A 17,400-nucleotide genomic window follows, 5' to 3' on the forward strand; every position below is an offset into this window, starting at 1 on the left:
ATTGTTAACTCGATTTACTAAAATGCCAATAAATGATAGTGGTATTGTATAAAAGTTTGTGTTTTGAACTGAACTGATTTAAACATTTTCATGGAAGGCTTGAACTAATTTTAAAGCTCTGCAAATTTGAGTAGGAAAAATCCACCATTTTTCGAATTTCGATGGTCTATTTTACATAAAAATTACTCGAAAACCCAACTTTTTACCGATCCTGAAGAGCAAGAAGCCTTCCAGAATAACATGTTTTAAAAGTGGAAAATTTTCAGTAAATTCTTCGAATAATCTTCGGAAAAGGCAAATTTCCTAGTAAATTAACAGATTTTTTGTGATTGTGATGACACAGTCGGTACCAATACTAGAGCAAGGCTGCCTACCTCCTTTAAATATTCCTTGCCATCCAATATAGTTTTAAAATTCAAATTTCTAGTGGTATGTTATATGAAAAACCTAAGAATATTGGTTATGATAGGTTACGAATCCCAAAATATATCTTTTAATTAGAGGATCTAAATATTTTTTTCACTTACCTTGCTTTTATGAATATGTTGATGTTGATAATCTGAATCGAATTCTGGTTCACTGAAATAACTCTGAAATAATATGGAAAGAGAGTCAATGTTACTGCAGTGTACTCATGAATAGATTATATAAATAATACCAGTTTTCAAAATGGCCTCCACGCAAGGGGAATGCCATTAAAAAAAATTCGCAAGCACACCAAGAATGTCCGCTTTTGTTAGGATAACGAGCTATCGAAAAAGATTCATTTGTTTTGAAAGGCGATAACTTAGTTCAAGAATTCTACACGGGCGACGGAAAGAGGAAAGGTGACAAAGATATTTATTGTCGAAATTCGCAAACAAAAAGCTGGTTTGGCATGCGATATTCCGCTGTGGTCGGCTGGCAAGGATGACATTGTAGCTGAACTTAGCCAAAATGAGATCTAGAACACAGAACAGCACCGGTGAAGTGGGAGGAGGGGTTTATTTGCCCCATCTACAAGAAGGGCGACAAATTGGACTGTGAGAACTACGCCGCCCCCGCCACAAGCAAACAGGTTCGTGGTAAGTCATTAGGACGGCTTCATGGAGGGACAGTCCACGACGGACCAGATCTTCACACTACGGCAAATCCTCCAAAAATGCCGTGAATACCAAGTCCCCACGCACCATCAATTAAAGCCGCATACGACACGATCGACCGTGACGAGCTATGGAAAATCATGGACGAGAACAGCTTCTCCGGGAAGATGACCAGACCACCAGAGAAATGGTGTTCATCAAATTATGTCGTGAGATGGTATACTATGAACATAAAATAAATATTCTGGCGTCCGTAAAGAGAAAATCAGCATTCTCTTAACAACCAGCACCATCAACCAGGAAGTTTTCGTCAACGAGAGCCTCCGAAAATAACTAGTGCCGTTCCTGCTAGGTTTCGTGGTGGCCTACAACGTCTAAACCAACAAACACTCCAGAGCGTCCGATCCAACAAACAGGGCAATTGTAGAGCGCAGTGTCGACAATTTTATGTTTTTAAATACATCTGCCGCCATTCTCCTTCCGGTCGTCGTATAGAATTCTTGAATTTAGACTTAGTCTGCTAAGGCAAATCGTGATGTTTCGCTGAATGGTAATGCTAAAAAATTCTTGGTGTGTCCAAGGTTTTGAAATGTCGTTTCTCTTGCGTTAAGACCATTTGACAACGGAACATTCAAGATAAATTCATTTTATATACAGATAAATTGGTAAAATATTTTCAAATAGATTAATACTGATGACTTGTACCTAGAAGATTGACGGGAAAAGGTAGTTCAATATTGTCCATACCTGATCATTGTCCCAAAGTCCGCCCATAACGTTAGAAATCGGTAACGGCTGCGGAATACCGGGACCACCAGGTAAAGCCTGTGGAGCACTGACTTCGTTCGATTCGAATAATCGTAGCACGGAGCGATCCCGAATTTCCCGTAAATGTGATCTGCCAAAGATAAGATAAACAGTTAGACAAATCTAACGATGCCCAGATAATAAAAATAAGTTTTAACAAGTTGCGCGTACCTCACATCCTCCAACTCGTAGAACATATCTTTACTGGAATCATGTATGTATATTTTCACGTTGGGGCCTTCCAGATATTGCATGGTCAGCTGTCTTGGAAAAGAACGAACAAAAAGGGCCCTCACCGTATCGATCGAAGTTATCTCGTTGGGCAGGAGAGCTCTCTTTGTTTCGGATCTATACTGTAAGAACACCAGTCCTGAAATGATGTAGCAATAACGTTAGCTCGGTTGTTACGAAATATCTACATTTCATCCATTTGATCATACCGAGAGGCCTCTCGAGCGTTTTCGATGGAGTGCGTACAACCGGAAGTGATGAGCGTTGTTTTCCACCTCTCCGAAAACCGGTGCTAGCAGTTTCCACTTCAGACATAATACCCGGATCTTCATCGAAAAGGGGACCTTTGTTTGTTGGGGTATAAGTCCGCATGGGTGGAGCCTATAAAAACATTCAAATGTTATTGGAATTCTTGAAAAAGAGTTTTTTTTTAACCAAACAAACAGCTTTGAGAACCATCTAAAGATACCCTACCTTCAAATCCAGTGACCTTTGATGAACAGGCAGATCTCCTTGTCCCTGAAAATGGAACATATCCCCACCCAAGGTGTGGCGCCTCGGGTCTTCTCGATTCCTGGCAGCTCGACGCCTATCATCTGTAATTTGAACAACAACAAAAATATGATCGAACTTGAATATTTATAAAGAATTCTAGTTTTTTTCGCTATCCGCTAGTGTGCTACACTTAGAAGCATAACTCAAATGTAAAATATTTAATGATGAAACATTGTTCTGCAAAATTAAACACAATACTTTGGGTTACTCAAAGTTTTTTTTCTAATATGATTCAGTGCACATCGGTCCAAAAGGGCCTAAAGTGGAACTTTTTTCCGAGTGCTTATGTCTTTCATTTCAGCTATTAGGTGTCTTCATAACATTTAGTAGTTAGACTGTTCCTCATAACGTGAAAGTATCAAAAATACGTCGCAACCTACTACGATAAAAATAAAAACACTAACTTTTAACTTTGATAAAAAAGAGACAAAATTTGTTCAACATAATTGAAGATATTATCAGAATATGAAACTTTACTGAAATAATGAGTGCTCTATATTTATGCAGTGCAGAGTTATGAAGCTTTTAGTTTGAAACATACATGATTTTTTTTTTTCATACTTAACTAGATCTTGAGTCTCTACGCCCTTTCTTTTCGAAGTTATCTCAAATTCAAGTTTTATTTTTCCTTAACTTTGGGATCTGCTTGGGTGAAATGGGGCAAGTGAATTTATTTATAAACAAAATATTACATCTTGAACCTTGATTCAAGTTCTTTAAACTTAGACCAAAACTATTTGCCTCCACGCTTCCGTTTTCCGTTCCGGTCGGCATAAATTTGTAGGATTCTTAGATTTTAACGCATAATATTGATTTAAGCTATTAAACTATTAAGCTATTAAGCTATTAATCAAGTTTTAAAACTTTTTTACTATTTTTAATGAACAAAATTTTTGTTAATTTTTTCAAATATTTTATTGGAAAAGCTAGTAGAATTTCAAGGCATTTTGACGTGCTATTTGATGACTTCAGTTGAAAATTGATAAAGTTATGTGCATTTGAAACATGGTTCAATTTTGATGATTACTACACCCAAAATTCAGCCTCTGTGCCAATGGTGTGTTATCAATTCCATAGCATCATTGGTACAAGAAGATGACGCGATCGGTGCTGATTCGATTTGCGTCCACCGGCATTAAGCCTCAGCGCAACCGAATTGCGTATGTCTGAAAGAAACAAAATAAAAACGTTTTCACGTCCCTCCCTATCGCATCACAAGACGAAGAAGGATGGAAATAAATACCGGACAACACCAGGCAGTCAGCGAGCCGAGCACTGTGCGTGTGTAGCAACAACAGCAACAAAAACATTCCTTCAATTCAATACACCGGCAAACCACCACGGCCAAGCTGTGCTTGTGTATCTAGCAAAAGCAACAACAAAATCATTCCTTCAATTCAATTCACCGGCAAACGACCACCGGTGAATCTGTGTGTGTGTGTGTGTGTGTGTGTGTGTGTGTAGGTAGCGAAAGCAACAACAAAAACATTCCTTCAATTAACCGGCAAACAACCACCGGCCAAGCAGCCCGGCTTTAGCAGCTGTGTATATGTAGCGTGTGTATGTAATGGCATGCAGTAAGCAAAGCACAGTTCTCATTCAATGGGTTTACCGTTTTCTTCACTTCCGTTCCCTTTCCCGTTTCCATCGCAAGACAAAGGACTACCTTGAAAGGCGGCCAAACGCCGGGAAGCCACCGTTGTGCGTTTTTTTTGTGATTGATCGGTGGCAGAAAGCGTATGACAAATAACCTTCATCCTGCATGAAGCTCAAATAGTACACTGGTTAAGGTATCGGACTGGCAAGACAAATTGAATAGAGATTTGAGTTCGACTCCCTATCCCGTTCCTTCCTATTGGATGAATTATCCAATAGGAAGGAAATGCCATAAAATGTTTTTCTTGTTTCGCTTGAATGTAGTGGTCATGCATCATTTTGGTTAGGAGCCGAGTCCTTATGCCAGTTACGGTTTTTCAAACATACCGTCTTCGGCACAGTGCACATTTCAGCGCATTATCGACACAGAGATTTGCTAAATAGGCATTGGATTTTTACAACCTCTTCTATGGGTGTAAGAGTTCAACTAAGAGTTCACCCAATTTATGCCAACTGTACTTGAAAACTGGCACGTGGAGACATACAGTTTCTGTCTAAGTTTAAAGTACTTGAATCTACCATCAAGATGTAGTACTTTGTTAATAAATCCACTTGCCCCATTTCACCCTAGAAGATTGAAGAAAAATGAAAGATAAATAACACTTGAAATTATGATAACTTCGTAAGGAAAGGTCGTAAAGACTTAAGATTTAATGCAAAATATGCAGATTGAGTGTCTCAACAAATTTTATTAATGTTAATTAAAAACTAACAACAGTTTAGCATGAAAAACAAAATTGAAGTATTTTTTAATCTAAAAGTCTTCACTGCATAAAGATAGAGAACTCATTATTTCAGCAAAGCTTATATTTAGACAATATCTACAACTTTGTTGAACAAATTTCGTCTCTATCTCATCAAACATAAAAGTTAGTGTTTTTATTTTTGTCGTAGTAGGCTATGACTATTTTTTTATACTTTCACATAATTGCACCCATAGAAGAGGTTGCAAAAATCCAATGCCTATTTAGCACATCTCTGTGCCGATAATGCGCTGAAATGTGCACTGTGCCGAAGATGATATGTTTGAAAAACCGTAACTGGCATAAGGACTCGGCTCCCAACTAAAATGATGCATGACCACTACATTCAAGCAAAACAAGAAAAACATTTAATGGGATTTCGTTCCTGTTGGATAATTCATCCCAGAAACAAGAAAATAAAAATATAATTGAACTCAAATCACCAACCAAATGATCTTGCCAGACCGACATCTTAACCAGTGTACTATTTGAGCTTCATGCAGGAAGAGGGATATTTGTCATATGCATTCTGCCACAGATCAATCACAAAAGAAACGCACGACAGTGGCTTCCCGGCGTTTGGCCTCCTTTCAAGGTATTCATTTGTCTTGCGATGGAAACGGGAAAAGGAACGGGAGTGGAGGAAACGGGAAACCCATTGAATGAGAACTGTGCTTTGCTTACTGCCTGCTATTACATACACACGCTACATATACACAGCTGCTAAAGCCAGGCTGCTTGGCCGGTGCTTGTTTGCCGGTGAATTGAAGGAATATATTCTTGTTGCTTTTGCTACATACACACGCACAGCTTAGCCGTGGTTGTTTGCCGGCAAATTGAATTGAAGGAATGTTTTTGTTTTGTTGCTTTTACTGCATACACACGCACAGCTCGGCCGTGGTTGTTTGCCGGTGAAGGGATTGAATTAGAAGGATGTTTTTGTTGTTGCTTTTGCTACATTCACACGCACAGTGCTCGGTTCGCTGGCTGCCTGGTGTTGGCCGGTATTTATTTCCATCCTTCTTCGTCTTGTGATGCGATAGGGAGGGACGTGAAAGCGTTTTTATTTTGTTTCTTTCAGACATACGCAATTCGGTTAACTTGGGAGATTAATGCCGGTGGGAGCAAATCGAATCAGCACCGATCGCGTTATCTTCTTGTACCAATGAAGCTATGTAATTGACTACACGCCATTGGCACAGAGGCTGAATTTTGGGTGTGGAAACAGTATACCGTAACAACGTGTTTTTTATTAGTCACACTTTTCAAGCCAATCGACTTTATTGAATTTTATTCCTGTTATTAATAGTTAATTTTATAACTGTTGAATAACAGGTCTTGGAAAGTTCTTAGTTAATTGTATGTTTTATACCAGGTTTGCAAGCTTGATAAAAACTTAAATAAAAAATCAACTTCAGAGTATTTTGAATGATTTTTGAGAGTTTTGTTAAAGCTTCAATAAACATATAATTTCTTATTACGTTTAATGAGTTTTAATGAATCTGTTTTACTATAGTGACAATTCTCGATGAAAAAAAAACAATGACACGCTAGAGTTAGATTCTATAAGTTTCAGAATGGTAGGCTTGCTCTATAACAATTTTGAAGGGGTTATACGGGTGTTGATTTTCTTACAAAAATAATACATATGGACCACGGAATATAAACGTCAAAAAGCCAAATGTCGTAATTCAAAACAAGGAGGCACGTAGCTTCGTAAAACTGGTGACAGTGGGTTGATGGTCATTCCAATATTTTTAACGTATATCGTACCTTGTTCGGGCTGCTGGTTTCGACTCCCTTTGTCGTTTTGCCAGTCCTCCTCTGGAAAAAGAAAAATACAAAAAAAAAATCAGTACTACAATATATTCTATGTATAAAAAAAAGTCTTGATGACACTTTTTGAATAAAATAAACACAATTGACACATTCTCTCACTTTTTCCCAACAGCAGTGAACTTGCTCTTATGAACGGTACTGTATATTCAATAAATCAGACGAACGGAAGAGTAGGCTACGCTCGTTTGTGACGGGTGTGAAAATTAAGCAAATTCTTGAAACTGCATTCGGATGAAACGCCAAACTTAGCCAGAGTGATCACAGAACCTTGTTACTGTTTTCCGGAAAAGGTCAATTTACAATTGAAGCAAAACTTCCTTCTTTATGATGGCTTACAGGTTCGAAAAGACGTCGGAAAACGGAACAAAGCTAAGTATTTCCATTCTTGAAATTGTAATTGCCGACTACATAAAATCTTACTGCTTTCTAAATGGTTAAGTTTAGTACTTGTTGGGAAAATTAAGATTCCCTCCCACACCCCAATTCATGCATTATACATTGAGTTTTGTTGATAAAGCTTTTCAGGTTCAACGATTTAAGGCGGAGCTAAGCTAGATGTATTCAATAAATCAGACGAACGATCTGAAACTTTGGGCGTTGTTGAGTCCATTTTTAAGCTTTCAATTGATATTCATTATGTAAAAATCGATCGACTTCCAAGTGAGTCCTATAGCAATTATTTCGTAAAATCACATTTTTTCACAGGAGTAAAGGGGGGCAAAACAGATCACGTCCTTTATTCTTTCACCTGTAAATTGGCACTTTAAAAAAGTTTTAAATACCTTTCAGTTCCTTCTATGGAATTTCAATGACACACAATTTTATATTGGTAGGACATATACAGAAAAAACCTCAATACTGGGCAAATAAGGTTAAATAACACTTCACTCAGATGGCTCCGGTTAAATTCAGCGGCAGATTTCAGTTTCTGAGGAAATTTCACGTGTGATAAATGCTATTCCAGACTCTCAAACCGGCGGCTTCGTGTTTTTTTTTCGATTTTGGGTCCGAATTTTCCTATTGTGCATTGGACAATAGGAAGGACAATTTGGAAGACCTCCCTCAAAAGGGGCCGTCTACAAATTGGATTTCAATAATAAGCTTCCGAAACAAATATCAGCCTCTTAGACCATATGGTGGTTGAATCTTAAAAAGGTTTATAAAATGTGCAACCATTGGAAAAAATAGGACAACATTAGGCACGACATAAAATTTGCCTGTACAACTATCGGGCACAGACAAGCTGTTTTAAATGATTTTTTTTTATTTTCACGTAACTTTTTCCGAACACTTGAACTTTTGGATCTTGTTGACCAATCGTGCAATCGACAAAAAAAACCGAATGAATTCGATTGAAATGACTGTATTTTAGCATACAAACCAAACATACAAAATCATGTGCTTAGCTGTGCAACGATTGGCAAACCACTCTATAATCAAACATTAAAAACTTTGTTAGTTCCACCTATTTCGCCGCTAATTAAAAAAAAATGTGCACTTTTTTATGGAGGATCAATAAAATATACTGAATCTTCTATGGAGCTTCAGCAACTTCTGAATTAATAATTATGTATGAGACAATTGTAGATCTAAATTCTTGATCTAAATTATAAAGCTTGATGGTGTTCTGTATATCAATTTTGAATTAAAATTATGGGCAGTACTTTGAATCTGAACATGGAAGAAAAGCCATCAATATATTTTTTTTGTAATGGTCCCACAGGCCCATTTGGGTCCTTCCTCCACCCCATACGCATCTTTTGAAGAAGGAGGGACAGTTTATCCTTAGGATAATACATATGTATTGTTTACTTATGTTGTCAATTTCTGTACGACTTGTTCGTCTTACTCCCGAGTATGTCCATCACCGTAAAAATTTCTATCTGATGTTCCGTCAGATCTTCATCACTATTGTATGATCCTTTTTAGGATTAGTCCTTGTTTCAAATTGTATCTTTTATGTAATTTATTGTCAGCTTCTTAAAAATATTCAAGTTTGAACGGTCTTTGATGCTCCGTGGTAGGCTCGTAGGCTGTTGTACATTTTCAGTCCATTGTAGAACACAGATCGTTTGGTCATCTCTTTTTTTTTGTATTTGGTAATTTGAAATCTCGAGCTCTCCTTGTATTGTATTCGTGTATGTCAATTCCGTACTGCAGACCGTCCAATAAATAGGATGGTAACATTACTTTTTCATTTTGTAGATAAAAATCATACTGTTGTAAGCAATCCTCTGCTTTACTGACAACCATTGCAACATATCAAGCATAAGAGCACTAGGAGTGTATCGGTTGCATCGTATTACCACTCGCATTATCTTGTTTTGTATTCTTTGCAGCCGCTTTGTCTGCGTATCTGATGCATGAAGCAATATTGTAGCGCAATAATCAAAGTGTGGCATAATAACAGATTTCACGTCAAATTTTTATCAGAAAGTCATGTATCTGCTTATCCGACAAAGTACTCCATATTTCATGGCAATCTTCTTAATAGTGTAGTCAATGTGGGCTATAAAATTTAACTTTTCATCTATCTGTACTCCTAAATATTTAACATGATGTACTTTTTCGATTGCACAACCATCAATCAACAAGTTTGGACTCGGTAGGCTGTGACCGTCGATGACGGAAGTGATTTGTTTCAGCGGAAAAAACAAGTGCCGTTAAACCCTTATTTTAAAGTTCGTTTGTTCTTATTATTTATGTAATCCATCAACTATCAAGAAGTTTTTGGACGTTCTCGACGTGTTTCAAGAGGGTGAAGCTCATATTATCTGAAAATCTGATCTAGTTCCTGTCTTCCTGGAGTGGTGTCGGCCGCTCATACTGATCGTGGATGAACCTTCGGAGTCATTCATTCATGTTTTTTGGTCCCCAAAAACGTCAAAGCTAAGTATTCTCGTGATCTTTTTAATCAGTCAATCATAACTTCTATGTAGGGATTTTAACTTTAACACTAGAATGTTTTCAATGTGGCAAATTATTAATAAATATTTGTGCCATATTAATAATGTCCCAAAAACCATTTCGTCATTTGGATGCGATGATTATGAACCATCCAATCGTTATTTCACCAATTCAAATTTTAATTTCAATTGAAATGTATACATGTTTTGTTGTGGTTGATGAAAAAATACGGGAAGTCGTTACATGAAGAATTCTTCAATAAAAAAATGCTGAAAAATTAACAGTGTTTTTATATGTGATCACAGTTTCCATTTATGTTGAAAATGATAAAAGTTCTATTTTAACGAGTTTTCTCCAACGGTTCAATCAATTATGTTTTTTATTTCATTCTATTTCTGAGTTTTTCACCAAATTATTAGAACTTCTAAACTATTTATTGGTTATTTAATTCCCACATAAATATGATTAAGAACATCAGTTTGAATATCATTTCGAACTTTAAATGATGTTAGCAACGACTATCAGAGATATGAAGATAAGAATCAAATTTATACATACAATTGACTTCAATTGTGTTTTATTCTTAATTACCATTCAAAAACATTTTTTTCTTATCTGGCTAAGTTTTAATTTTTTTTTTTAAACAAATGGTTTTATAAGGCGTTTTACTTATAAAGAATTCGTGTGCCGTGAGTATTTTTCCTAACTTTGGGACAGTAAGAGGGGGGTAGATGTTATAATAAAACATTATATTTTAGCAGAAAAGGCTATCAGCACAACACTAGTCAAAAGTGTTTCCTAATCATTTCCCTTGCCCTACATTCCCAACCAAATTTTTTTTTGCAAGGATGCAGAGGTGACCTAGGTCCTTAGGCGTAAATTTGTTCTTTCATCCCTTTCTCATTTTTCCTAATGTATCTATTGACTACTAGGACGTGGCCGGCGCCGTTATTGATGTTTAAAGAGAGAGCATCAGTTTTGTGCATTGTGAATATGTAGCCAATCCCAGGTTCCGTTCATTTGACCTCTGAACAGAATTGATGGCCTCGGTCAATCACGGAGTAGCAACCATTGGCGATGTGGAACTTGTTCTATTTAGCCACGCCTGCGATCTTGGAATCCGAAATGCATTTAATTGTATTTAAACCAAATTTAAAAATAAATCACAGATTATACTAGAATACTTCCAAATTCTTCATCCAGACATCTTGAGTAGCATTTCGGGTTCAATGATTCAAGGTGGATGTGAGTAGTTAATCAAGCCAAGCTAAGCTAAGCTAAGCACAACCATCAATCAACAAGTTTGAACACTCTCCGATTTTGCGGTTGCCAATGATCATCCAGTTGGTTTTATTGAGATTCAGACACAACTTTCTCTGTTTAAGGAAATCTGCAATATTTTTCAAATCAGCATTTGCTTTTCGAATAACAAGCTCTAAGTCATTTCCACTCCAGTAGGAGACTGAATCATCCGCAAATAGCTTAAGACGACCGTTGCATTGACGACGCGCATTGTTTCATGTCATTAATGTATAGTATAAATAACAATGGACTCAGGACACTTCATTGTGGGACACCTAAGTTATTTTCTCTGAATCGCGAGTAAGATGAACCAAATTTTGTTCTTTGCATTCTGTTATCTAAATAATTCTTAAACCAGTTAACCATCTCTTAAAATCCAGAAACACAGCAATTGTGTAGCTACCATTTTCAATATTGATCTTCCAGTTTCGAAGTATCAAATTCACAGCAGCTTCTGTTGAATGTTGTTTCCTAAATCCAGACTGCTCTGCAATGAGTATTACTTGGGACTCAATAAAGTTTAAAAACTGTTTTTTACTGCTAATTCTAGCACTTTTTCTTGGATGTCCAACATATTTATAGGACGGAAAAACGTTTCCTCTCGTGCATTTTTCTGTTTTTCTATAGGAACTACAGTTGAACGCTTCCACGTATCAGGTACTGTTTGTAGACTTGTGTTTATAGCATCTCGTAAGTCGTAACGGACTCGCTAGTAAAAATAGAGAATCTTTAAAAACTCTATGGGAAACATTTTCAATACCCGCCGTTGGTTTCATACTGTTCACTATTTCAAAGAACTCTTGGCTATTTAATGTTTCGAAAGTGCGAAAAACTCCGCCGTTGTAAGTTATCCAAGCAGCCATTAGAGCTTACTGGAATACTGTCATTTCTTACAACTTTATAATTATGCCAACATCTTTTGCATTTAGTTCTTAAAAACTTCATGTTCAGAATGCCAATATAGTTAAAAAGCTTGTAGAATATTTTTAAATTTTCCTATCGTAAATGTTCAAGATTTATTAACTGCATCTTTATCTTTTTCAATCCCTTTCAAACGAAAAAGTTTAGATAAAAACTGTTAAAAAATTGTTGACTTAAGATGAGTTTTTCTAGTTTTTTTTGTCAACTATGTATCGAAAATCCTTAGTTATTAATCCAAATATGAATAAGAATTTAAAATTTTGTAAAGTATAACATCACGTGCGGTGTTTATGACCCTTCATGAGAGACCTCGATCTGTTTAAATAATGAAAAGTCATTCGATATTAACTCAAAATTAATCATTCTTTATCTTATCGATTAGCGAATGGCGCTTTGAGTTAGAAATCGCTAACTTTTTCACAGCATTCAGCATTTTCGATTAGAGATCGGTAACTTTGACCAATGTAATAGCGCCCACAAACTTTTCAGTGAGCGATGCCAAATAGTGTTGGTTTTCAAATAAGATTTGAATATTATTAACATTGGCAAATTAAAATGACTGAATTTTGAATCAATGATATTCACATAAACAAATTTCACTCGAAGAATTATAGGTATACAGGTATATAGACTTACCTCCATCTCGTCCTTTCCTTTTCTTTTTGGAATTCCCCGAAGAGGATGAACTTTTATCCTTACTTTTCCAGCGAATCAACATTTTAGAGTGGTTTCAGTTATGTCATTCACATAAAAACACTTTTTATTTCCGTTTTTTTTACATTTCACTTAAAGTGCTGCTACAAATGTTCCGTGAATAAATAGTTAGTTTGAGGATTATTAATGCAACTTTACAGATCTATGCCAAATTAGAGAAGAAAGAACAATTACATATAATCACTTATTATGCTACTTAAATTTATTCGGCGTATTCATTCTCGGGTTTTCCAATATTCCGTTCTTAAGTTACAAGCACTACATATCTTCATTTTTTATCCTTAGCATAGATGGTTTGTTTTACAAATGCGCATTAATCCGAGAGTGAGATACGTGGAATGGTGCGAATCAGTCAAAAAAATAACTTAAAATTTCCACTCATGTATCCTTTTGTAGTATTTCAAAGTATAATATATTGTCAAATAAATTGTTTTTAACAATGTATGGAGATTCGCCGTTTTTGGGTCACTTTCTTCTGATTTTCTTCAACAGTTGAAAAAAAAAAACTAGATAAAACATGCTACACATTGCTCAAAACAAAATTGAAGGAATTTTAATTAACACTGATTTCCAAAGACAGAAACACTGATTTACTCCAATCAACAGGAACATTATAATGTAAATTTCTCACATTTTCGAGAAATCGACACTTCAGTGACACACCTAGCATGTTCCAATTCCTTCTTGAAAACAGGGCACTCACACAAGCGAAGAACTACTGATTTTCTTATCTAGATAAAACGTAAAATCACATCCTTAATCGCGCATTCACATTGCACATGCAAGAATATCACTAATAGAAAAAGGCATTTCCCGATGTCCAAAGTGATGATAAGTAACAACGCCCTTTTTCAATGAATATTTTCGCTATTGCATTATATATGAACTTTGTGTCGTACATCCTTTATACCAGGATATGCGGCTCGACGTGTATATCCAATTCTGGTGATTAATGGAAAATTTGCGACATACTACACGTTAACTTTCAGTTCGATCCTATCCTGAATCTATCGAATAACACAATTGACGAAATCGAAAATCTTCTTTACTGCAATTGATGTTAAAGATAGTGAATAGTTCAAATTTCAACACTTTAATGTAAAAGACGAACAACTAAACACCTTTTTTCGTCTCCTTTCTCGACAACTACGTTTGCTGGTCTAAGGGTAGTAAAAGAGCTGCACCGAATTTCTTGGTCCGGTCGATATAACCGTGCGTGCGCATACATCATTATTTACCTTTCTGTGCAAGGGTGTGTCTGTTAGGGGATGTGATCCTTCAAAATTCCACCAGGAAGATTTTATCAAACGTTTCGAGCCGCTAGATTGTCACTTTGTTGACAAAGCATTAACAAGAACCCAATTTGAACTTGTATTAGCAGTTGAAAGACGGTTTGAACAAATCCTTTTCAGAAGTTTAAATATAAACTCTGCGTAAAGATACCCAGAATAAATCTGCTAAGAAAATTTTAAAGGAACATTCTAAGATCTATCGAAGATTATCAGTAAATTTCTCTAAAGGAAAAATTAAGACCACCGAATTCCTGACATAGTATGCATTTAGTTAACGACAGTTTTTTTTATTGAAAAATTGAAAGATCGAAAGTCAAACTATAGAGCAGGGATGAGCAATACCAGTCAATGAACCAGAAATAGTTTATATGTCGATGAGTTGTTTAAATATGTACTTCACGTAGTTTTCTTTGGATTTATCCCACAATCATAAGAGATTAATAACTTTTTCCAGAAATTCTGTGTTTTTTCAAAGAGATAACTGCAATATCATTGATATAAACGTAATATTGGAGTTTTCTAATGCCGGAAACTGATGATGATTTTTAAATATTTCTGTCACAGATAAAGTTGTATGATAGATCAAAGGGCAAACAAAATCATTGATCAGTGAAATGCTTTCGTTCTTGAATATATGCGTTTATGATTTATTTATTTATTTCGCCAAACATTGTAAGCTACATATATGATAACTTAAAGCTAGGGATTGCAATTTTCAAATAGGCTAAATAATAATGATTTTTCTTTACATTCACAAAGTCAGGTTCTTCGGTGTCTGTTACCGTAGAAACTTTTTTCCAGCTGCTGTTTTGACCTAGTTAAGTCTATGTTCTCATAATATTTATTATAACTTTACATTAAACAATTCATTGGACTATATTTTCCATAATCAGTTCGAGTAGAGGTTATAATGAAAAGATTTCTTGTTCTCAAGGGGCCGTTCACTAATTACGTAAGCACGATTTTGAAAATTTTCAACCCTCCCTCCCCCCTGGTAAGATAAAGTAAGATTTTTCAAACCCCCCTCCCCCCCTCCCCCTCTAGTAAGATATTACGTTTTTTACTCTTGAGAAATTGACACGTTTCTATCAAAAATAGCTTGTAAAATGGGAAACAATAATTTTCAATAAATTTCCACAGTCGAATAAACAATATAAAATCTAAATTGCGATTTAAAAAAGAGAGATCAGGTTAGCACAAGGTACCATAAACATTGTTGTTTTTTACCTGAAAATCATAAAAATCCTAAATAAATATCATTCTATACTACTAGAACTGGGGCAAAAATGTTTAACGACAATAATGTTGTCAACTAACCTAAAAGCTCAGACTCATTCAGCGGTAAGCGATAAAGTTTTAGGATTTTTTTTTTGTAAATCGTTTGTAAAATTTAGAGTTGGTAGTGTCTATCACTGAAAAAACTGTCAAGAAATTCATTATTTAAAGCGCATTATATTTATTTTCAAAGATTTTCTGTTTCTATAAATTTCTCAATGAAAACGATTGCTATGATGGAAAACGGTATGCTGAACCGTCAGCACGTGTTTTTTTTTCGTCCTGTTAAAAATTTTACTAAAATATTTAAAAAAAATACTATATTTTCGAGGAATTTCAAAACAAACACAGTCAGAGAATGTGGAAAATGTACAAATACAGTGTTTTTGAGCTACATGCGCGGGTGAATCAGGAGGAGCCGTTCGTGAGCTACCAAAGGAATCGGTCGATCCTATGTTTTGCTCCATGTGCAAATTGTTATTACTAACATGCAAGTTATGCAAGTTAATATATTTATTGTGAACAAAAAAGAGTTTTAAGTTTAATGGCGAAACAAGAAAAATTTTACATCTATCAGCCATACGTTTCGTAACGAGCTATAAATTAAAGTGAAAAAAGGTTTTGTGCGGGGGGGAAGAGTATTAATTGAAGGAGAATGCAGAAGAATTTTGTTACGCATGTGAGCTTTGAAATGTTCTACAATGAATTAGATATTTGCTATAACATTTTGAATGTGAATTTTTCGGTATCTGAGGTAGAAACTCATTCAGTAGATTTTGCGCAAAAAAGATAAATATTTTTTTGCCACTGACAACTTGTGATCAAACTGTTAAATTTTGTGACTGCTGCGATCTTTTCAATTTTTTGGGGGGAAGTGCAACCAACTGGGTTGCTGAAATCTACCTGAGGAAATGTGATAATCATCATGAGCAGGAGAAATGAAAGCTAAGTATAAATCCTGCATCTTTTTTGCTTTTTTTCATAATATTTTATACCCATTAATCTTTACAATACTCAATATATGTTTAAGGGAATGTAATAAGTCAATTGTTTATGAATCTAGGTCAAAGTCGTTTAAAAACCTTTCGAGTTATGAACATGACTCGTAAGGTTTTGTGTTCTTTTGATGTTTTTTTGTTCTTTTTTCTTTCCAAGAGCGAGTTAAAGCGCTTTATCCTTGGTCGATGACCAGAAATGATTGTACACTGAAATCCAAAACAGTTCAAGAAATACAAAATAAGCTTAGATTTCTTAAGTTATTTTATTTATTACAGCAAATTCTTCAAAATACTTAGATTTTGTGATTTCTGTGTACAAAATAAATCATTTCCAGCCCCTCAGAATGACCCAAGTGATTGGCTAAATTACTCTAGGTAACGCAGGGTTTCTTCATCAAGGAGCATTTTTCTTAGCATCCCAAGCAACCAAAAGTTCGAATATCACTTAAGGAACGAACTAATAAGTTCATATATAGCTGTACAAAAGTTCTGTGGAACTTTTTTGCTGTTCAAAATGCTTTTTCGAAGTCCATGGAACTTCATTCTTTATCAAGTTCAGCCAATACTCAAAAAAAGCTCTAAAGTACTGTTTTGGTTTCTGTTTCTACTTTTTGGGAACTTTAAAGTTTGTATGAAGAAAAATAATCTACTTGTTACGTACTTTTAATTTTTTCAAAATCAAGTAGCTATCAAAGGGTTGCAAGTCTTTTTGTACAGCTCAATAGTTCGTAAAAAGTCTCTGTTGTACTATTTTGTAAACTTGAAAGTTTTTAATTAGTTCCAACGGGCGTTCAAAAGCAACTTCGCATTATAGAAACTTTGAAGTAGATTTAAAGGCTAAAAACTACTTTTTTCGAACTTCAACACGTGTTTGCATAAATAAACACATCGGTTACTTGGGAAACAACTATATGAAGTACACATTAAGTTCCGGAAGAACTTTTTAACAGCTGGAAAGTGGGAATTAAGTAGAAATAAAGAACCTGAAAGTCGTTTTAAAGAAAATCATCACATCGAGTAACATGATGTTCATATAGGGCAACAAGTATGGATCTCGACTTTCAAGCGGTGAGCTCGG

The 17,400-nt window shown here is 35.4% G+C and overlaps 1 protein-coding gene across 6 annotated transcripts in view; it reads right to left on the reverse strand.

Annotated features, from left to right (window-relative positions):
* Positions 1–13,959, reverse strand: part of LOC129743096 (coiled-coil domain-containing protein AGAP005037) — a 64,073-nt gene extending 50,114 nt beyond the window's left edge. For 2 of the 6 annotated variants that reach the window (XM_055735048.1, XM_055735053.1), the window contains exons 1-8: positions 13,879–13,959; positions 12,680–12,899; positions 6,848–6,898; positions 2,595–2,716; positions 2,330–2,501; positions 2,061–2,259; positions 1,830–1,980; positions 528–590 (exon numbers count right to left, since the gene is read on the reverse strand). In XM_055735048.1, coding sequence (XP_055591023.1) covers positions 528–590; positions 1,830–1,980; positions 2,061–2,259; positions 2,330–2,501; positions 2,595–2,716; positions 6,848–6,898; positions 12,680–12,761 — 840 coding nt within the window. In that variant the 5' untranslated portion in view covers positions 12,762–12,899; positions 13,879–13,959. Of the gene's footprint in view, positions 1–527; positions 591–1,829; positions 1,981–2,060; positions 2,260–2,329; positions 2,502–2,594; positions 2,717–6,847; positions 6,899–12,679; positions 12,900–13,351; positions 13,375–13,656; positions 13,784–13,878 lie in introns of those variants that run through there. The other 4 variants (XM_055735052.1, XM_055735049.1, XM_055735051.1 and 1 more) reach the window with 4 other exon arrangements.
* Positions 13,960–17,400: the final 3,441 nt, after the last annotated feature.

This window comes from Uranotaenia lowii, chromosome 2, assembly GCF_029784155.1.
Source record: "Uranotaenia lowii strain MFRU-FL chromosome 2, ASM2978415v1, whole genome shotgun sequence".
Classification (NCBI taxonomy): domain Eukaryota; kingdom Metazoa; phylum Arthropoda; class Insecta; order Diptera; family Culicidae; genus Uranotaenia; species Uranotaenia lowii.